The following is a 22804-nucleotide window of genomic DNA, read 5'->3' on the forward strand; positions in this document are numbered from 1 at the left end:
GGAAAGGCTAGGGAGAGAACCAGATATACAGAACCACAGATACCTGCTTAGAGACACGTGCTCCCTATTTTATTTCTTGGGCTTGGGCAGGGCCGGAGCTTGAATGTTTTATTGTTCATTTGGGGCTTCGGCAATTAGGAGAATGAGATAGAAAGTATCTGGAGGTGGGTCAGAGATGGCTAACTTGGCCTTGTGATGTGCTGGGTCTGGGAGAGTTTCCTGGAGATTTTAAGAAAGATCTAAATTCTCCTTCAAGTGGTTCTTCTTTAAGTGAGGAATGGTAAACATTTTATCCATGGGAGATGGAAGATAAGTAAATGGTTTGGATATCCTTCTCCTCCCCCATATTCATTGTTTGGAAAAACAGACGGGGGAAATTAAGGGAGAAATCCTACCCCTGCCCCCCAACTCTCACCTCTGCATCCACTTCCTCTTCTGAAAATGTAATTGGCAAGATGCCAAGAGGTGTTAAGCTAGATTTTACTAACAGTGGTTTCGCATCTCATTAAATGATGATGGTGAAGGAGATTCAAAAAGATCTTGATCGGGACCCACTGAATGGGGGTATATAGAAGGTCTGCTTGGGACCCCCAAAATCAATGGCACCAGAGGAGGTGGGTGTTGGGAAACACAGCTTCATGTATAAAAAGCCTCAGTGAGTCAAGAGTGTGATAAGGCCACCAGGGCAGCTAACAGGGTCTTAGATGACAGTAATAGTACTACAGGATCTAGAAGTCCGGTGATGCTCCTTAGCCTGCTTGGCCCAGCCAAAATGGAAGCTCACAACCTGGAACAAAGGGACTTGGAAATCCCAGCACATGTGGCGGGATGAGAGACCTGAGGATATGATGATAGGAGGGCGTCATTCGGAAAGAACCTGTCTCCTTGACTTTGAGAGGTAGAACCCAAACTTGTAGGTGGTTTTGTTGGCTTCCTACAAAGAGGGGGAGAGACCTCCTGAGTAGAGATCTCCCTCTCACTTGCAGTGATGTTGAAGAACATCTCCAGGCATCTGAAAGATACTCTCATGTCCATTCCCACTCTGGAATTCTATCAATTAGATGAGGGTTCTTCCAGTTTAAAAAAAGATATATAATATCTCCACACTTGCATGTAGAAACAAAGGGTTGGACAGAAATATGACCAAAAAAATGACTTCCTCTTTCTAACATCTCATATCATTTCTAGAACCTCCAGGACACATCCCTTCCATTTCTGTAATGAAGCCACGAGTGGTGATAATGTGTAAAACTCGTTACGTGGCATTTTCGTGTCTCCACCCCAGACCCAGTTACCATGCTGTCTCACCAGGTTTCCTGCACTCACCTCCCGACTGGTATTTCCACACACACTCTCACCTTCCACCAACCTGTTCACCTAAAAGTGGCCAGAGGGACCTTTTAAAAACAAATCAGATCTCGCCATTCCTCTACTCAGAAACCTGCGCTGACTTTCCAGTAAATCCTCAGTCCTTCAGTGGTGTCCATACTCTGTAAGTGGGCCTGTAGCTCTCCCTTCAGTCGGCAAGCCTGCTCTTTCTCTTCGTCTGCACTGCAGCCACCCTGCCTCCTCTGTTTCCTTGAGAGCCCTGGACCACCTGCCTCCTGGCCTTTGCACAAGTTGTTTCTGCTGCCTGGAAGTCTCCCTTCACCTCCCCCCAACCCCACCGGTCCATTTACCTCCTGCCCACCCTTCAGATTTCAGATCACAACTGATGTAGAGGGCCTCCCTGGTGGCGCAGTGGTTGAGAGTCCGCCTGCCGATGCAGGGGATACGGGTTCGTGCCCCGGTCTGGGAGGATCCCATATGCCGCGGAGCGGCTGGGCCCGTGAGCCATGGCCGCTGGGCCTGCGCATCCGGAGCCTGTGCTCCGCAACGGGAGAGGCCACAACAGTGAGAGGCCCGCATACCGCAAAAAAAAAAAAAAAAAAAAAAACTGATGTAGATTCAGCTCCATGTTACACAATCTTGGTGCACCCTTCCAGCACCTGTCACCCTTTCTAGCTGTGAAGATTTCACCATTGTCTCTCTACCCCGTTAGACTATAAGTTCTTGGACAGAGGGCATGTCTGTTTTGCTCGACCGGTCTGCTCCACAGACCGTGGAGACTGTTTTTCTCCAACGCCTGGCCCAGTACCCAGCACTTAGTAAGCCCTGGGTAAATACTTATCATCTCAGTAAATGAATGAAAGATATAAAATGTAACCACCTGTTCATCAAACTGTGGGCAGAAAAAGCTCTTCCCATATTGGCATCTTAGGAACTGATTCAGTTAGATATGTTAACTGGGTTTACCTTGTAAAGTTAAAAAAAATAAAGATGTTTGCATATCCACATGCATATAACAAAGGTGGGTATCTATTATTTTACCATATGAACTTAATTAAAAAAACAACTCTTTGCCCTGAGAAAATTTACACTGGCAGGAAAATAGTCATGCAGGTTACAGTGTGGCCATCTCATTCCATCTCTTCCACTAATAAACCATCCATCGTGGAAGGAGTCAGAATTGCCTGTTGAAAGTGAATAAAATCTGGTTCGTGTTCATACATATATTAAGGGCAGAAACAAAGAAAGAGGCTTTGAAAGTCGGGAGAGTTGGCGAGATGGTACAGTTCATTGCTTCGTCGCAGTGAGCTAAGTAAGTGCCCTTGGCCACGGAGCGCATCAGTGTATGTTCTGCCTTTGTTCATCCTCGGGGTATTGTTTGCACTGCGCACAGGGTTGCTCCCTGGGAACCCTGGCCCTAGAGACCGGCCCAGGACAGCCCCTTAGGTGGCATCTCACCCCTCACGCACCCCTCTGAGCCCTCCTCCGCGCTTGAATGGGTCTGATGTGACACCCTGTCCTTCTTGCAAACTCCAGTAGCACCGGGAGCAGAAACCAGGACTAAAGGGGGAACCACTTTGAGCAGCACCCTTATTTGAAAGGCTGGACCAACCAGTTCATTCACCACATCCACCAGAGAGTGCTGACAGACCGCGGTTTTCCTTTCTTCCTTCCTTCTTCCCTTTCTCCTTCCCCGTCCCGTGGGTTTTTCCAATGCCCACTTCATTTCTTTCCCTTTCTTACAATGCCTCTAAGTTTTCTTCTCTCTACCCAAGTATTTCCCCCTTGTCTGCATTCCTCTTTCATCCCTTGGTTCATCTCTTCCCTCCCCTCCCCTCTCCCTCAGCTTGGCCATCGTCCAGAGAAGTTGCTCTAGAGGTGCACCTTCTTGATCCCTGGTCCTTTCTCAGCTTGTTCAGCCCCTGCTCTGAGGTGCAGGGATGACAGAGCAGGGCTGCTGCCAGACAGAGAAGAGGGTAAACTTAGCAGCGTGTTAGCGCTGCTGCCCTGAGAGCTTCTGTGATCCTGAATACGGTTAGGACTCTAGGGCTTCCTTAGAATCAGGAGTGAAAACAGCTGTAGGTCAAAAGAAAAGCTAGGGTACAAAAAATAACAGAGGAAAAATAAATGAACTCTGAAATCACCGAGTTCAAAGAATTGCCTTTACTTTTTCACTAAGAAGCACAAAAGGCCCCACTCTTTGATTCCTGATGATCGGGAAAGCCAGGAAGCTCTGACACGCTTCCCTCTTTGTTTCTCTGAAAGGACATCTTTAGAGGAGATCTTTGAACTTCCTTTGAGGAACTGTCTTGAGGAACTATTGGCCCTTATCTAATGTGATTCATAAAGGGAGAGGTCCGGACGTGACCGTGCTGCGCTTGGGCAGCTTACCTGCGCCTGTGTTGGACAATCCGAGATCGTTCCTGGTGGAGAGGCTGCCGGGTGCAGCCCACAGTCTCCAGGGCTCCTGGGGATTCTGATTCAGGAGCTGATGAGAGCTGGGTCTTTGAGTGGATGATGGGTAGGTGAGATTTTGCATTCAGAGTTGATGCCGGAGTGATGAAAGCTCTGAGGTATGTCGGGTGAATGTCTTTTGCCCATGGGAAGGACATGAATTTGGGGGCGAGAGAATGGACTGTTATGGGTTGAACTGTGCTCCCCACCCAAAAAAAATTTTGTTGACATCCTAACCCCCAGTACCACAGAACGTGACCTGATTTGGGAATAAAGTCTTTACAGAAGCAGTCAAGTTAAAATGAGGTCATCAGAGTGAGCTCTCATCCAGTGTGACTGGTACCCTCACAGGAAGGGAAAATTTGGACATAGAGGTCCCCCCAGGACAGTCTGTTATCAGGTGGTCAATGCATGAACCACTTCAAGCAACCCGAAGGTAGTGGAAAACGGGTAGATTTTGAAGTCAGAAAGTCCCAGATCCAAATCCTGCTGCTTCCTTTGCCCTATGACCTTGGGCACTCATGCTGTAACCAGCATGACTGTTTTCCTGCCAGTGTAAATTTTCTCAGGGCAAAGAGTTGTTTTTTAAATTAAGTTCATATGGTATAATAATAGATACCCACCTTTGTTATATGCATGTGGATATACAAACATCTTTATTTTTTTTTAACTTTACAAGGTAAACCCAGTTAACATATCTAACTGAATCAGTTCCTAAGATGCCAATATGGGAAGAGCTTTTTCTGCCCCCAGTTTGATGCCTGTAAACCAGGCAGCATGGGGCGATGGGGTGGGTGGACGGGGAGGGGTACTGGGTAAGTGAGAGCTCTAATTGTAACTGGGCTTCCTGTGTTGGAGTGACCTTCACTTGAAGATGCTCTTTTCACCTTTGGGGCCCCTACTTCTCACCACTCATGGACTTTTAAAGCTGGAAGGGCACGTGGAGGCTCTCTGTCCCCCCTCCCCCTGAATATTACAGATGAGGCACCTGAGGCCCAGAGAAACAAGTAACTGCAGCTGGCCTTGCTTGCTCTCCCCTGGGGCCTCCGGGAGCCAGGCTGGGTGCCCTTCCAGCAGCTGAGTGTCATCAACTCACCATGGGTTTCACTCAGGCCTTTTGAGGACCTCCCCAGAAGATGCTCATGTGAATTAAACATCATTCTCATTGCCATCAGTGAGACCCCCTTTGGTCAATTACCAGCTAATTTGGGATGACCTCTGCCTTCTTTAGAGTTACCAATCCAGGTGAATGGAGGCAGCTTTGGGACAGTAGAGCGATAGCCAGGATCAGGAGGAAGGTCCCCACCCACCCCTGGCTGAGCTGCCGGCCTTGCCACCTGGGGAGCTCGCACGATCCCCCTTTCTCTTTCAGCTTTCTCGTGCCCCATCTGATATCAGAGCCTTGCCTAGAGGCCCAGCCTGCTGTTACCTGGGGCCCATAAAAATAAACATTTTAAAGCTTCTGAGTAAACTATTTGATTTCATTCTAATAATATTGTAAACATGTGGCTCCAAGAGCTCTCAGAAATACTTTAGGACAACTGCTTACTTCTAGACTAGTCTCAGATAACCAGGATCAGCCCTCCTCCAGATAATCTGTTGGTACACAACACGGGCCTGTGAGAACAAAGGTGTTTCTGCGTGAACTACAGCAAGGGCCAGGGGGAAGGCCCGGGATCAGGTAGAACAAGTGGAGCGACACTGTGGGCCTGGGTCTGTGAGCGGATTTGGCAATTACACGTAAGGAAGAACTTCATCCCCAGCCTGGTCTACGTCAGAAGCTGATACAGTCACAACCATGTGAATGAAAATAATAAAAGGCCTGGAAGTGCCTCTAAGACTGGTCCTAAACCTTTCCTGATCGCCTAAGCCTTTCCTGATCGCCCTCTCACTTTGCTGTTGTGCTTCAGAAAACAACAAAAAAAAGCGCCCTAAATTCTCTGTGCCCTTCCCATCTTAAATTCCATCTATTCTCAGAGGCTTCAGACCAAAGCAAGAGACTTTGGGCCTCCAAACACTTGTGGTCCTGTTCACCCCATCACCCTCTGAGGCACAGATTCTCAGGGGGAGTTGTTCCCAAACCTGACCTGACCAGAATAATGATGATCAGCTGGGTTTGGGAGCCAGCCACGTGGACCCCCTCCTGTTACAGAGGAAGAGCCCGAGGCTGGGAACACTTAACATGAGTCATCCAAGGTCATACCGCTAGACTCATTCAGGGTCAGGCCACTAGGTCTCAGTGGTGTGGCGGTGAGGACCCAAACCTTCTCCTCCCAAGCCCTGTGTGCCTTCCCTTTAACTGGCCTGTTTGCATTCTCACTGCTGCTTTTGGGGTAATTTTGCCTTTGCCAGCTGTCTCCTCCATTTTCTTCCTCTTTGTCTTTTTCCTTCCTCACATACTAATGTCTCTGTAGGAAACAGGCCTAACTTGTCATAGACTTGGTGGGCAATAGCTGCACAGGATACCTATTAAAATTCCACCCCCCTAGTGGAGGTAAGCTTTTAAAGTATTATCATCCAGGGAATGCCCTGGCGGTCCAGTGGTTAGGACAACACTCTCTCACTGCTGAAGGCCCAGGTTCAATCCCTGGTTGGGGAACTAAGGTCCCACAAGGCCGCGTGGCCAAAAAAAAAGTTTTATCATCCAGATACACTTCGGTGAAAATTAAGCGGTTGAGACTAGGCTGTGATAGGAGGGAAAGAAAAGACTGGAGGCTATTCATGGTGGCTTCTACTACCCGCTCCCCAGCCAGGAGCTAGACATGAGAATGATAGAAAGGAAAAACCGGAAAACCGAAGGCAGGTGTCCGGCTAGACCTATTTGAAGTATGCTCATGAGTCCCATTCTTTTTCATCTCTAGGCCTTCGCCTATGCTGTTCCCTCTGCCTAGAATGCTTTTCCCTCCCTGACTTCTGGCTAGCTTCAACTCATCCTTCTGGACTCAAGTGTCATCTCCTCTATAGGCTCCTCTCTACCTGCTCTTCACTCCCCACCAGACACCCCAGGCTAGGCTTGTGTTCCTCCTGTGTTTCCATATCCTTCTTCATTTCTACTGTCTTAACACCAAGTGCTCTGTATGATAATTGCCTTTTCCTTGGGCAGCAGGAGTTCTGTAAACTCAGGGTGGAGTTAGCAACACAACTTGTTCTTATTTTCTTTACACTGACTTAAATCCAGGTCTGAGTCTGTAATCTACTGGGCTGGCAGGAAATTTCATTTCAGTCCAAACTGGGCCCTGGCCCCTTCCTTAGGGTCATATAGGAACCTAAGAGGATGATGTGGTGCTTGGAAAAGGAGGGGCCTTGAATTTTTAGTGCATTTGGGTGGGCTTGATGTCCTTGTTGTCCAAGCCTGAGAAGACTCTTGAGGTCCAGGAGCCCTCTGTTTCTCTTGCAGACCCAAATCACAGGTTTGTTTCTCTGTGGAGCTGGGAACCCTGGGACCCAGGGGTTAGCCCCCTCCATGCATTCCCTGATGTGGTCTTGCCACCTCTGGGCTCTGCTAAGGACCACGGCACAGTCCCCACTCGTGGAGCTGCAGTGTCTGTCCCCTGCTCCATGGAGGGACACTGGCAAAAACTCTCTCCTTTGCCCCCGCTCCTCTGGGCCACCTCCTTTAATCTCTCCAGTGACTGTAGCCTGTCATAAAATAAACAAAGAGATGTTCCCTTCACACTGCTTCTCCTTCAGGCATTGTCAACACCTGCGGGGAGAGAAATGTGAGAAGTCTGGATACATTCTCAAATGGGAAGCATCTGGGGAGAACAAACAAATGATCTCCATAAGTTGTCCTGTTTTGTTTGTTTGGATCCCCCAAGGCATTCCCAGGACCTAGTGCCTGGGCCACAGTATGTACTTAATGAAGATTTGGGAGAAAAATGAAAGGTGAATCTTGACTGGCCCAAGGCTGGCCACTTAGGGTTTTGCAGGTCGTGTAGTGACTGCACAAAATACCGAGGATCCCATTCAGACAGATACGGTTATCGAGCAAGATAGTATTCTGGCAGATGTTTCGTAAACTGTCTTGGAAAGGGGGAGCTTTTGTTTTGTAATTTTCTTGCTCAAAGTTATAATCAGATTGTTGCCGACCTGGGTCCTTGGACTCTTTAATCAATAGAAATTGATAAGAGACCAGAGGAGAAACTCAGGCAATGCTTTATTGGGACTCGTGCTGCAGCATGAGGCGTAAAAACAAGAAACAGGTGCCCTTGCTTGCTGTCCTAGGGGGGCGCAGTGAGCTGGTCCCTTAAATGGGGTGAGGGTGGGTGCGGATTGGTGGGTCAGGCCTGAGGTGTGGCTTAGGTGGCCTGACCACCCCCTTGGTGGTGGTGTGTGCAGGGATCACGTGCAGTACCCTGCTTTTGCTCCCGGCACCTCAGAAATGGCAGTTGGTTTGTGCCCTTTTTGTATTCTTTTCTGTATGTTGTTCATAATTTGCCCAACGGCACTTGCATGCAGTTATTTTTAGTCTTTTATAGTTTCTTTGTACTCTGTTGCTTGAGGAGATGTTTGTCCAGGTGCAAGCGCTCCAGTAAAGGGTCCCAGGTCCCAGCCTGTCTCAAAATCCAATATGCAAAAGAGTCATTAATATCACATTCACCTAATTTGTAGTTATTTGTACCTCTGAGTATTTGTAGATATTTATAAGTAAACTGTTCCAAAATCTTTTTTTTAATGTAGTTTATTAGTCATCATCACTTTCTTGGTGCAGCCTGAACTCATTCTTTCTTATTTTGTCTCCACTAATGACTGAAAGTAAGCTTTTCTCCAAACTGATTGGGGTAGCTTGTGTCTATATGAAGACAGTTATCAAAGGACACACCGTGCTTCTAAGTTAAAGAAAATGCTCTCTATTTGCTCTCTTTACAGATCATTTGACAAAGGAGCCAGTGGAAGACACAGACCCTAGCACTATATCCCTTAATATGGTAGGTTACAACTTTTACATTAATGGTGATGACTCCTATTTTTCCTTTTTCCCCTTTGTTATTTCTTTATATTTTTTATTACTTAGTACTTACATGAAATTTGAAACCCTAAAATAAGGTTTTCCAAGATAAATTTCTTTTTCATGATATTTCTCTGTGACATAATAAACTTGGGGTTTCTCCAGGTTAAAAATGGTGTTAGACTCTGTTCTCATTTTGCACATATCAGAAGTGGTCTTCTTAGGTTACGTGAGGTCTTTATCTGCTTGTCTACTTTTAATACTATCTATTTTTAATTACCAATTCTTCAGAAATCAAAATATCTAACTTGAGATTGAAAGAAAAAATAGGACAACCTTAAAGTAAAGGCGGGCTGCCCATGTGCCAGATGGGCATACACTGTTGATTTACCTCTGTTACCACTTTTTTTTTCTTTTAATTTTTAAAATTTATTTTTGGCTGTGTTGGGTCTTTGTTGCTTCACGTGGGGTTTCTCTAGTTGCGGCGAGTGGGGGCTACTTTTCGTTGCAGTGCACAGACTTCTCACTGTGGTGGCTTCTCTCGTTGCGGAGCATGGGCTCTAGGCATGCGGGCTTCAGTAGTTGTGGCACACGGGCTTAGTTGCTTCGCGGCCTGTGGGATCTTCCCGGACCAGGGCTCGAACCCTTGTCCCCTGCATTGGCAGGTGGATTCTTAACCACTGCGCCACCAGGGAAGTCCCTCTTCTGGCTTCTGATGGTCGTCGGAAGTTCTTGGTGTCCCCTGGCTTGTAGCTGCTTCGCTCCGTTCTCTCCCTTTGGTGGCACGTGGCCGTCTTCTCCCTGTGTGTCTGTGTCTTGTTATCTCTTCTCCTCTTACAAGGACATCTGTCCTATTGGATTAAGGGCCTACCCTACACCACTATGACCTCATCTTAAGTAATTCTATCTACAATGACCCTATTTCCAATGAGGTCACAGTCTGAGGTACTAGGGGTTAGGACTTAGAGGTATTTTTGGAGGGGACACATTTCAACTATAACATTCCTTCCAGGATTAAATACATGGTCCTTGACATGGCAGATGAGGTCCTCCGTGACCATGTCTCAACAACCCTCTGATGAGCCAGTTGTGTGTAGCTATTTGCTGCTCCTCAAATGCCCCACGCCCTCGCCCCGTCCTGGGTACCCATAGTGCTGGCCCTTCCCTGCTTCCTCACGTAATGAACTCCTATGCGTCCCGCCACTCAGCCCAACTGTTCCTTATCTGGGAAGGCTTCTCAGCCTTGGGGCCTTCGGGTGCTGCCTTATCCATAGTCCCTACTTTTTTTTTTTTTTTTGCGGTACGCGGGCCTCTCACTGTCGTGGCCTCTCCCGTTGCGGAGCACAGGCTCCGGACGCGCAGGCTCAGCGGCCATGGCTCACGGGCCCAGCCGCTCTGAGGCATGTGGGATCTTCCCAGACCCGGGCACAAACCCGTGTCCCCTGCATCAGCAGGCAGACTCTCAACCCCTGCGCCACCAGGGAAGCCCCATAGTCCCTACTTTTTATCGCATTGTGTGGGAATTATTTGCTTGCCTGACTTCCTGCGAGGCTGTGCTGACTGTCTTCCCATACACAGAGTGGGGCACGAAGCAGGCAGCAGTGTTAAATGAGCCAAGCTTCCCGAGATCCTAGAATGGCACCCTTCCTAAACCCCTTTGCCTCCTTTGCAGGGTCTTCCATGGAAACTGGCTCCATTATTTCGTGTCCAACCCTGTCTTCCTTTTCCACCTCCAGCATGCATCTGTCCTGCAGGCTGGCCCGTCTTCCAACAACCTGGCCTTGCTCCTCTGTGCCCACCATCTGCAATCACCATGCTCCTTTCTCTCGGTCATCTGGGTCCTGGGCATTCTCTAGGCCCATCTCAACTGTCAGTCTCTCCAGGAAACCTGCACTTGTTCGTTCATGTAGTCTGAACAGAGTCAAAATCTGGGGATGCAAAGATCATGGTCCCTTCTCTTGAAACACTCACAGTCTGTCTGAGGAAATAGACAAATACTTTGAAAAGAGCCTGATAAGCACTATGGTACAGATGTGTTTTCCATGCTCTGGGGAGCAGAGGATGGAGAAAGATTTAGTCGGGGGGAAAAGTATTTGATTTTTAAGTTCTCTGTGATTGATGATTGATTGATTGATTGATTTCTTTTTTCACTCAGGATTGTGGTTTATTACAGCAAAAGTATTCAGATTAAAGTCAGCCAAAGGAAGAGGGGCATAGGACAGGGCCCAGGAAGGTTGCAAGCATGGAGCTTTCAGCTACCCTCTGTCAGTGACGTTGTGTGGACAGTGTTTACTTGTCTCAGTAACGATGTGTGATGATACACACAGAGTATTGACAACCAGGGAAGCTCACCCCACCCTTGGGGTCCAGAGTGTTATTGGGGCTCAGTCATGTAGACACGCTTGAACACCAGTGTGTCTGACCTTAGGCTCCAGCCCCTTCACAAGTTGAACTGATACCGTAAAGATGATTGATTGATTTCTTTTGTGGAAAGGGGTTGGAGGCTTCTAGAAGGTTCTGAAACTTTACTGCCTAGCTCCAAAGAAACTCCAAGGAAAGGCATTTGAAACAGAATCCCTGGTTCCACATTTGTTTCTTTTCCTCCTCTGTCCAAGGAAGATAGTGATGAGACTTACAGGAGAGTTGGGAGGTACAGCTTTTTTTTTTTAGGCTGGAGGACTATAGACCCAAAGGCCCAGATGCAGATGATGGTAGGAACTGAGCCGGGGTCAGAGGACAGGCTAGGGAGATTGGGTGCATCCTAACTCCTCTCATGGAAGTCTTTAGAAAATGACTACATTGTATAATCTGCAGTAGAAGCTTCCAGAAGCTTAGATACCTGCATATTTGTCGGTACCAACAAAGAAATATGTGATTGTAAGAGCATTTGCTATTTTGAATTCCCTTTAACAGTACTGCCCTCAACTAAAGCACTGGGGAATTGTGCATAATGGGTAACTAATTCATAGATCTTCGTGCAATTAATGGGATAGTTACCTTTTGACTCCTGTCCTAGTCAACCCGTGACAGAGCTGTCCAATTGTGAGTACTGCCCAGAACACATGCTTATTGGCCCGAATGAATGTCACAGAAATGGTGAGAAGAGATGGGTCTGTCCCCATAATTCACTAACAGAAATGTCCCTCAATTTTGAGCTGCAGGAAATAGAGAAAGAGCACTGCAGAAAAGGGAGGAAGTGTTGTTTAGTGGTCAGAGCTGAAGGCTTCTTCTGTTTCATGTTCCAACATTAACTTCTCATCCACCTTGGTTTCATTTCTGTAAAATTGAGAATGAAAGCAAGCAATGGGTCAGGCGTATTGATAAATCCAAGGCTAATAACTTGCCAGGTTTTAAATTAAAATCATGACTTTCCCATGACAAAGCTTTCTTTTCACTTTGATCTTATAATTGACTACAGTGTTTAAAAATAACACTCCTCTTTTGTTGGTTTCTACAGTCAGACAAATATCCCATTCAAGACACGGGACTCCCTAAAGGTATGTACAGTTGAAGTAGCAAGTTAAACTGTGATTACTTTCATATCTTGAACAAAGCACTAGTCAAAGTAATTTTTCATTTTTTAAAATTGTGAAACAGAAGCATACTGATAATTTAGTGCATGATTTGACCTTCTCTGGTATGAATTTTCTTATTAAAATGTAGGAATTATTTTACAGCAAATTATACATCAAATTCCTGTGGTGTTTTTAACATGCATAAAATGAAGAAAGCCAGGACTGTGGGTTGCAAGGGTCAGAAATGTAGCTCAAATTAGTTTAAAATGGCGGGGGGACTTGGTGGCTTAGAGTCTTTGGGTGCTGCTAAATCCAAGCATTTAAATGATGTCTCAGGCTCAGTCCCCCACACACCCCCTCAATGGCTCTGTCTTCTGTGTTGGCTCCGTACTCGAGCAGGCTTTCCCCACGTGGTGGGAAAGATAGTCTCTGACACCTCCAGCTTTACTTGGTGCAGCTAAAGATGCTGGGGCAAGGGGGAGCCTTTCCCCCAGCACACATGACACAATTTTAGGGGCAAATCGTGAAAGGAGCAGTTTGGTCGTGTGGCCATCCCTGTATCAGCTGCTGTCGTCGGAGGACGGAGGGGTGACCAGGTCTGAGCCTTGAGGTTGGAGGGTGGGGGGTGGAGGGCATGAAGTCGGTTCTACTCAAACCACAGGAAAGAGGGGTCTGTTAGCAGACAAGGGGCAAAGGATGCTGTCAGGCCCCAAAGCAAAAAGAGCTTGCTTTTATGATCCACAGGCGAATGTCTCAGGCGTGGTGCAGACCATAAAGGCCTGAGCCTTTCCTAATTTCCCGTGGGGCAGCCTGTAAGGCTGTATCCAGTATGGAGGCCGAGCTGCCGCTTATCGCACTGGAGCGTGTACCTTGTGCTCTGCTGACCGGCCAGAGAGGAGGGGTGGGGAACAATCAGATCTGAGCAGCTTCAGAGATGGCAGGGGCCCCCCGGCTTCCTGGAGAGGAAGGACTTCCCAGCACAGCCTGCTGTGGGGTTCCCCAGAAGCCCTTGTGGTGATGGGTATCACGGTCACTGGGCTGCAGGGTTGGGAGCTCCCTGGCAGGGCCCTCCTGTGGTTAAGTCTGTAGTTCTGCCAAGTCCCCCTCCCTCATTCTCTACTCACCAGACTCTTCTTCCTGCTCTCTGAAATGACATCATTAGAGTTTCATTCCTTTTGCCCCCTGTGCACGTCCCAGGAATGGCAGTGGTATAGGGAAAAGAGGCTGAAGGCCAGGTTTGAGCCCAAATCCTGGCTGTACTAGGGGAGGCTTCTCCCAAGCACACTTTGCCCTTTCCCCTCTCCATGAATGACTTCTCAGTGTCCTGAATTCCCCAAGCTGTGATTGCCTAGTTCAGCAAGAAAATGGAAGGTGCAAGCCAGGCCACCAGGACGAATCGGAGGCCGTGTTGAGCCTGTTCCTTGGATTTTTAGGGTGCAGTGAAGAATTACCTGGGGAGCTAGTTTAAAATGCAGATTCTGGGCCCCACTACTACAAAATCATGATGTGGTGGGTCTGGGGTCAGGCCCAGAAACCTGTGTATTTTTTTTTTTTTTTTTGGTGGTATGTGGGCCTCTCATTGTTGTGGCCTCTCCCGTTGCGGAGCACAGACTCCGGACGCGCAGGCCCAGCAGCCATGGCTCATGGGCCCAGCTGCTCCGCGGCATGTGGGATCCTCCCGGACCGGGGCACGAACCCGTGTCCCCTGCATCGGCAGGCAGACTCTCAACCACTGCGCCACCAGGGAAGCCCGAAACCTGTGTTTTTAATGAAAACCTGAGTGAGTGGGACACAGACCTCACCCACCTAAGAGCCTACTTAAGAAGCTTCAAGAATGTGGCGTGGGGCCTTCCCTGGTGGCGCAGTGGTTGAGAATCCGCCTGCCAATGCAGGGGACACGGGTTCGAGCCCTGGTCTGGGAAGATCCCACATGCCGCGGAGCAACTGGGCACGTGAGCCACATCTACTGAGCCTGTGCGTCTGGAGCCTGTGCTCCGCAACAAGAGAGGCCGTGACAGCGAGAGGCCCGCGCACCGCGATGAAGAGTGGCCCCCACTCGCTGCAACTAGAGAAAAGCCCTCGCACAGAAATGAAGACCCAACACAGCCCCCCCCCCAAAATAAATAAATTTATAAAAAAAAAGAATGTGGCATGCCACATGTAGGAGACATGTAGGAGACACCTGAGCTGCAGCCAGACCGCCAGCTCTGAGAGGACTCAGCAGGTGACCTCATGGCTCAGGGTCCCAGTGTCCAGTCTGCAGTGCAGAGAGGACAGTATTACACCGACCTCCCAGGGTGCTTGTGAGAATTCCACGAAATGAGCCTGGAACAGCACCTGACTCCCAACAAGCATCTGACAGGGGTGGAGGGAAATCTGACAAAAGAATCGTGAGCAATCAGGGTAGAGGACTGTTGAAAGCTTTCGTAGTGGAGAGGCAAGAATGGAACCATCGTTTTAGGTAGACTGGGCCGCAGCAACTATCCGAAGACCTTTTCTATCACTCTTGAACATGATTTCCTGTTTTAAGAGAAAAAGATTGTTGCTTAGCAGCCTGATAATACAGTAACTGTACTGTTGGGTTTCTCCTAGAATTTGAGTTTTACAAAACCTTAATTAAAATGGTGGTGAGTTGACAAGTAACTCCAGATCTTTCCTCTGTCCTTATTCATGAGGGGGGGCGGGGAAGTGTTATTAAGCACATAGTTTCTTATCTCTAAGAAATACATTGTCTTCTATGTAATATCCAACATTTGTGTTTAATAACAATTTAATGTCTGCAGTATTTTTTTCAAACATACCATAATGGAGCCGGTATCATCGTTAAATGCTTATGGTAATTTTCTCATTGAAGTTGTTTTTAGGGAAACAAAGCCCATATATAATTAGTGAAGAGACTATTTTACAGCTTAAAAGTAAATGTAGGGCTTCCCTGGTGGCACAGTGGTTAAGAATCCACCTGCCAGTGCAGAGGACACAGGTTCGAGCCCTAGTCCTGGAAGATCCCACATGCTGCGGAGCAACTAAGCCCGTGCACCACAACTACTGAGCCTGCGCTCTAGAGCCCGGGAGCCACAACTACTGAAGCCCGCGTGCCACAACTACCGAAGCCCATGTGCCTAGAGCCCGTGCTCCGCAACAAGAGAAGCCATTGCAATGAGAAGCCTGCGCACCGCAACGGAGAGTAGCCCCCGCTCACCGCAACTAGAGAAATCCTGCATGCAGCAACGAAGACCCATCGCAGCCAAAAATAAAAATAGATAAATAAATTTATTTTTTTAAAAAGTAAATGTAATCTAATTATATTAAGAACAACTCAGACTCTGACACTTAAGTGAATTCTAGGGGGGCTACTATATTTAATAGAGGAGTCATTTTTAATTAGCTTGAACCATTTCCATATGATTTTAAAAGTCCTCAAAATGTATTTTCTTAAGAAAATTAGCATGTTTCACAAAATCTTCATTATAATTCTAATGTGTTCCTACTTTTCACCTGGACAGTACAACATAGTCCCTTAACACGGTCCACACTAGAGTGGTTCTCAGTAATGTGCTTTTACCATATATCAACTGTGGGACTCTAGTGTGATTTCAATGATCAGCACGTTTTTGAGGTGAAACGTGTTATTATACCTGTTTTCTTGTCGGGAACAAATGTGTAGCTTCTGCCTCCCCTGATTTTAGAGATTTCGGGAGGTTCATTCTGTCAGGCTTCTGTTATGATAGGTGCTCTGTGAGAATCTGTAGGCACCAAACTCAGGACTAATTTAAGATTGGGGTTTATCTTATATCACAGAATTCCTGTATCTCGTAGAAACTGCTGGCTTGAGGGTTCTGAAGGGAATGTGACTCTTCATATTTTGAGAGAAAAATGTCTTTGGAAAAAGAATTCTGATTTTTGAGGCACTATTCCTAGTGAGGGGAAATTGCACATAACTACATCGTAAAGCAATCAAGATTTTATCATCTTCACCTTCTCTGGCATTACTGCCCTTCCATTGTTCAAAAAAATTAAATAGCGGATGTAAAGTTAAAGAGAAATAGACTGATTTTATTGTTAATTATTTTGAGAAATTTGAACTTAAGCATGGATGATATTTGGAATAATTCATTAACTAAATGTAGAAGTAGTAGTTCATTTTGAAAAAGGAGAAAATAAACAAGTACTCAGGAGATCACCAAAATAATTCCTAAGTAAAAATGTCTGGGGGGTTTCCCTGGTGGTGCAGTGGTTGAGAATCTGCCTGCTAATGCAGGGGACACGGGTTCGAGCCCTGGTCTGGGAAGATCCCACATGCCGCGGAGCAACTAGGCCCGTGAGCCACAGCTACTGAGCCTGTGCGTCTGGAGCCTGTGCTCCGCAACAAGAGAGGCCGCGATAGTGAGAGGCCCGCGCACCGCAATGAAGAGTGGCCCCTGCTTGCCACAACTGGAGAAAACCCTCGCGCAGAAACGAAGACCCAACACAGCCAAAAAAAATAAAAAATAATAAAAAAAAAGTCTGCCTGAAAACTAGCAGGCCAATGTGTTGTATTTTAGACGATTTCTCATCTTGCCGATTGACCGACAGTATCTTGCTGATAGGTTTCCTTGTTGTAACATGAAACTAAAAACCCCTCCTTCCCCCACGATTTACCATGACGTGATCCCGCTCATTCCACAAGTTCACTGCCTTCCACCCAGCCATGACGGAGAGTCCTGACAGTCTCCTGTTTTAGCAAACCAACCCCTCCCCCAGTTATGACACACATACAAAGGTGGCCATTCTGAGAAGGTGTTTTCTTTTATGGAGGGTAGAGGGGAGGGAGAGGGGTGCAACCACAGGAGTGCTTGGGGGACCATGTAAGAAAAGTTGCCTTTTAATTTCAGGCTAACGTTGCATTGGGAAATAGAAAGCCCCACTTGTCCAATAATGCTGGGTTAACAATTATGATACTGGCCATTGTCAGAATTAGTATGACTGAAGTCACATGTCTGTTACTTTTTGCTGTGAAAAATTAGTGTGCATCCGAATTCTGTGGGGGTACTTGTTAGGTGTCAGATTTCTGGGGTCCCTGAGATTCCAATTCAGAAGGTCTGGAGTGGAGCCCAGGAATCTGCATTGTTAACAGGCAGCCCGGGTGATTCTGGTGCAAGAGAGCTGGGACTGTCTTGAGAAACAGAAGGCTAGGTAACATCTCTACTGCTCCAGCTTAAAAAAATACCATATGGAATCTTAATAAAAGACCGTGCTTTTAGTTAAAATTTTGCAGATATTAATGTTAAGGAAAAATGGGCTTTAGTCAGAATTGTGTAGGCAGCAATAAACATAGCCCCTTATATGAATAAATCTATCAGCCCAGCCTATAATAGGTCAATGAATGTTAAGCAATGTAAAAATAAATAGATGAATTAATCAGTCTGTCACTCAGTCCTAACTTTTGAACCTTGAATTAAATGATTTTCTATTAAGGGCTTTATTAACTCTAAAATTTTACATACCACTAAACATTTCTTTCATAACATAATATATTACTGGTGATTTTCAAGGTTAGAGTGCAATGTTGAATTCTGTGGTTAAAGATTAAAATCTGATGGAACAAAATCAGTTTTTAATGCATTTGTACAATCTTCACCACAAGTTGGGGAGCTGTGAAGTTAATACATATGTAAGACAACCTAAGGATGGAATTTTCTTGCTACCAGTTAATTCCAAAAGGTGTTAGACATTTCACATGCCTATCATGTTCCTTTGACTTTCACTGGCAATACCCACTTTAACCATAGAACTGAAATGGTTTCGGTTGGACTTTTAGGAGGGTGAGCTATCAAGACAAGTATAATCCCACTCTGCTCTCTGAGAGATTTAGTAAACTGTCAACAGTGAACACCATGGAATCTGATGTAAAGTTATCAGAGGGGAACGTGTTTGGACTACCTCCTGTTCACCCTGTTGGTGAGGGAGGGATCCTGCCCTGGGGTTATGGGGATGGCCACACACAGGACACCTGACACTGGGCAGATGAGATTGATAGTAGCTTGTGAGTCACGGATATTCACAGCCTGGGGAGGGAGGACGCTGCACCCCATGCAGAGTCGCATAGGGGTTGCACCTGGGAACAGAGTGAACAACCAGGGGCTGTGGGTGACAAGCGCTGTCCTGTCAAGAGGGTGTGTGACCCCTGGTTCCCAGGGAAGGATGTGATGACTTGTCTGAATAATTCAGCGGTCTGGCAGGGAACTGAAACCCCAGTGCTCAGGGATAAGCAGGGACTGTGCCTGGTCCCCTTGAAAAGGAGCATTGTTTAGCTGGCGGTCTTATCCACAGGAGCAGAACGGGGAGGGGAACTTGCAGCTGGGCCATTCAAGGTCCTCCTGGTTTTACCAGATGTAAACAGCACATAATATTGAGTCTTAATTTTAGGCCTTACAACCACAGAATATGTGCTTTCTTTATCAAGCTCGCATCTTTTTTTTTTTTAATCCCTAGCAGAGGAGTGTGATCCAAATAGTTTGAACTGCCCAACAAATTCTGATGTGCAACACCAGGTAAGAATAATTTCAGTTATATTTTTACCCTTAGGTACATGCTAATCCAACTAGAATTTATTTAGGAATTGTCTTCTAGAGCTTTAAAAATAAAGAAAGAACAGGATTTTTAGATAATAAGTTTGGAAATGATCTTTAAGCATCCCAGTAATGTAGCACATCTATACAACTTCTGTTACTTTTAGTAACTGGGGTAGCTTTAATCCATTTTTTGGAAATAAATATTTATCCAGATGCCAAAAACCATCAGTGTTGCTGAATTAGAGAGTTGCTTTCTTTTGTGTGTAGTTGGTATGCTGTGGATAGGAATTTTTTTAAAAAGCCTCAACAAAACTGGGTAGTTTAAAAACATTTTTGTAATGTTTTATAAAACTTTTACTTTGTTCAGATATCAGATGTCAAATTTTAACATTATTTTAATTGTCCTTTTCCAAAATACATCTATTGTTTTCTGATTATAAAAGACTGTTATTTTAAACTTCAGATACAACAAAAATGTACCAAAAAGTTGAGAATCGCTTGTCACATTCCATTGTTCACCTTTTGAGGTACATCCTTCCAGAAGCTTCCTTGGGTCACCATGTGCTTCAGTTACTACTTGTACTTTCCAGCCCATCTCTGTTCACTCACTCAAAGCTCATTAGCAAAACTGCACAATACCTCACATCTGTTAAACTATAGTTAGAACACTAAATGTCTCAGAAAGGATGCCTTGCCTGAAGATAGACTGGTTGGGTCCTGCTCTCTTTATAATATTGATACCAAGTTAATTTTTAGCAAGACAAATTTGAAGCTTTGTTTAGTCTTGCTTTTAAAACATCAGTCAGTAATCATTTAATAGTGATATTCTTGGATAATCAAATCACTTTTGTAGTAAAGCAGAGTTATACAATAGTTGATAAAACAAGCAATTTTAATCATAAACACGGTTCTCTTGAAAATCGTCAGTGGTGCTACTTTTTTTTTTTTTTTTTTTTTTTTTTTTTTTGCGGTACGCGGGCCTCTCGTTGTGGCCTCTCCCATTGCGGAGCACAGGCTCCGGACGAGCAGGCTCAGCGGCCATGGCTCACGGGCCCAGCCGCTCTGCAGCATGTGGGATCTTCCCGGTCCGGGGCACGAACCTGTGTCCCCTGCATCGGCAAGCAGACTCTCAACCACTGCGCCACCAGGGAAGCCCAGTGGTGCTACTTTTAACTTTGATTTGGGGGTCTTCAGTCACCCGCTGAGAATATTATTTTCTTATTTATTAATCCTGATACTCAGCATTTTTCTTGGAATTACAGTCTAATGATTAACTTTGACATTGACTGAATTTGAGCTATTTTAGTGAACCTAAAGTATAAATTTTTCCTTTCTTGCAATCCTTAATTTGTTTAATAAAGTTTTGCTCCCCACATTTTCTGCAACATGATACAGACTCCTTTGAAGATACAAAAATGTTACGTTGTTTGTTTAGTTTTAGTGATTTTCCAAAATCATTTAAGATTAGGTACACAATATGCATTAGGACAGTGTTCAGTATTTTTTCTGATTTCAATGTTATAGTTCTGGCTTTATCAAGTAAACTGTCTTTAAAGATGAAAACAGATTTGTCAGCTAAAGAAAGCGGGAAAAACCTATTTGAGATTTTTATTTAAGTTCTGTTTTAAAACAAGGTGTCTTACATTCCTATAAAAAGTAGCACTGTACCTACCTACTGCAGTTGGTTATTTCTTTGCATAATCTGTAGGATTTATTCTAACTGCTAGATATCCAGAAAGAGTCTTTGAAACCAACTTGGCAGTCAGAACAAAGAAAACTCACTAAGGGAGAAACATTAAAAAAAAACAAAAACAGGGCTTCCCTGGTGGCGCAGTGGTTGAGAGTCCGCCTGCCGATGCAGGGGACACAGGTTCGTGCCCCGGTCCAGGAGGATCCCACATGCCGTGGAGCGGCTGGGCCTTTGAGCCATGGCCGCTGGGCCTGCGCGTCCGGAGCCTGTGCTCCGCAATGGGAGAGGCCCGCGTACCACACACACACAGAAAAAAAACCCAAAAAAAATCCCCATGCTTCATTTTCTATAGCTCAGACATTAAAAGCAAGTTGAAAATACATTCTTTAGAATATTAACATTTGCCGTTTCGTTGATTTTCATAATTTAAAAACATTGTGGTGTCCTGGCATCAAAATGGAAATCTGACATGTCATAAAATTTCATAAAGGACCCTTTACTTATAGTAATTTAAAATCAATACCCCATCTATTAAAGCTATCCTACTTCTACAGTTTGTTACAGCTGGTACTTGTCGAGCATATGTTCTGAGACCGGGTATTCTTGGACATGAAATATACCAGGGGGAGTTGGGGGAGGCAGACCCCAGGCAGAGCTTCCAGACCTGGAGAAGCAGTGTACACAGCATTAGATTCTAAATGTGGGTATGGTTCAGCCGTTTAAAATTTTTTCATGTTTTTTTTAAAAATATTTATTTATATATTTATTTGGTTGCTCTGGGTCTTAGTTGTGGCAGGTGGGCTCCTTAGTTGTGGCTCGTGGGTTCCTTAGTTGTGGCGTGCGAATTCTTAGTTGCAGCATGCATGCGGGATCCAGCTCCCTAACCAGGGATCGAACCTGGGCCCCCTGCATTGGGAGCGAAGAGTCTCATTCACCCTCACGGTTCTTTATGTTATAGAAAATGTTTCCCAGAACCTTTGTCAAACAATAAAATTTTAACTACTTTAACTACAGGCACACATGTATGGCAAATGATAGTAAAGCAAAATTTGTTCCAGTTTGTAGCCAAGAATCCATGCCAAGAGGAAACTGAGGTAATAAGAAAAACAGTAAATATTAGGATGCTAAGTTGGAGTTAGAAGTTATGAAAAAAATGACATTTTCTTCTATTTATGCTGTTTTTTTGATTTTACCAAACTAATTTTTTTAAGGTTTAAAAACCACATTAAATTATTGGTATGATATGGTATTATTAGTGTGATACTAATTTATGGTGTTGGTAATAAGGGAAACTGGTGTAGGGTGTACAGGAATGCTCTATACTATCTTCTCAAATTTTCTGTACATCTAAAACTATTTTGAAGTATACATATATTTTAAAAACCACACTAAATGGAATTTAGAATCTAGAAAAACAAAAAAATTCATCCAAAATCGCACCACTCTAATACTCTATTTCTGTCATTTTGATGTATTCCCTTTACATTTTTTTCATAAGGATAATTATAGAAACTGTTTGCAGACAATTTTATAACTTGCTTTTGTTACATAATATTATCTCACAAACATTTCATCCAGTTTGCTACATGGCCTTACCATCCGTCTGAATGGCTGCATGATACTATCACCTCTGATATTTATTGATAACAGAAAGTGCTGTAAGCAAAGGCTCTGAGAAGAGTCAGGGACAAATACTTTGCCTGGAGCTGAAGTATTGGGAGATTGTAGGCAGTGAGGCTGGAAGATCTGTTGGATCTGGGGTCCCAGAGCCTTGAATGCCAGAGAGAGGCAGATGGAAGGTATTGGTGGTTTTAAGGGATGGTCCCATGACTGTATCTGGGACCCTGGGAGACTGGAGAGAAGATGAGACCAGGTCTTAGGCCTGTGATTGGGAGAGGGATGCTACTAACAATATCAATAGAGAATTCAGGAGGACGATAAGATTTGCGTGTTTTTAGGATTGAGAGTTGTTTGTTTGTTTGTGGGCTGTGGAAAAAGGAGATAATGGTCTATAGAGTTAGGGGTTATGTGAGATGTGTGATAGGAAGGGCTGCATTGGGGGTTGGTTTAGGACTCCTTGAAGCCCAAGGGGAGGTTGGGACTGTCGATGAGAGAGTCCTTGTGGAAAAGCAGAGAGGAGAGCCCAGGATGGAGCCTTGAAGAACAATCTGGAGGCCAGAGGAAGAAAAGGAGCTCAGAAGCAGACAGAGGAGTGACCAGAGAAGAACACTGTCAGTGGTCGAGGCATCTGTACTTTCCTTTGCAGCACTTTCCCAGTTTACAGTTACATGTTTGCTGATGGCTTCATTGTCTCTCC

The 22804-nt window shown here is 45.4% G+C and overlaps 1 protein-coding gene across 2 annotated transcripts in view; it reads left to right on the forward strand.

Moving 5' to 3' along the window:
- EDARADD (EDAR associated via death domain) overlaps window positions 1-22804 on the forward strand; it is a 59131-nt gene that overhangs the window by 1042 nt on the left and 35285 nt on the right. Inside the window, exons 2-4 of one of the 2 annotated variants that reach the window (XM_060090111.1) lie at window positions 8653-8711; window positions 12189-12228; window positions 18718-18776. In XM_060090111.1, coding sequence (XP_059946094.1) covers window positions 8653-8711; window positions 12189-12228; window positions 18718-18776 — 158 coding nt within the window. The remainder of the gene's footprint in view (window positions 1-8652; window positions 8712-12188; window positions 12229-18717; window positions 18777-22804) is intronic. The other variant, XM_060090120.1, reaches the window with a different exon arrangement.

The sequence above is a fragment of the Mesoplodon densirostris genome, chromosome 1 (genome assembly GCF_025265405.1).
Source record: "Mesoplodon densirostris isolate mMesDen1 chromosome 1, mMesDen1 primary haplotype, whole genome shotgun sequence".
Taxonomy (NCBI): domain Eukaryota; kingdom Metazoa; phylum Chordata; class Mammalia; order Artiodactyla; family Ziphiidae; genus Mesoplodon; species Mesoplodon densirostris.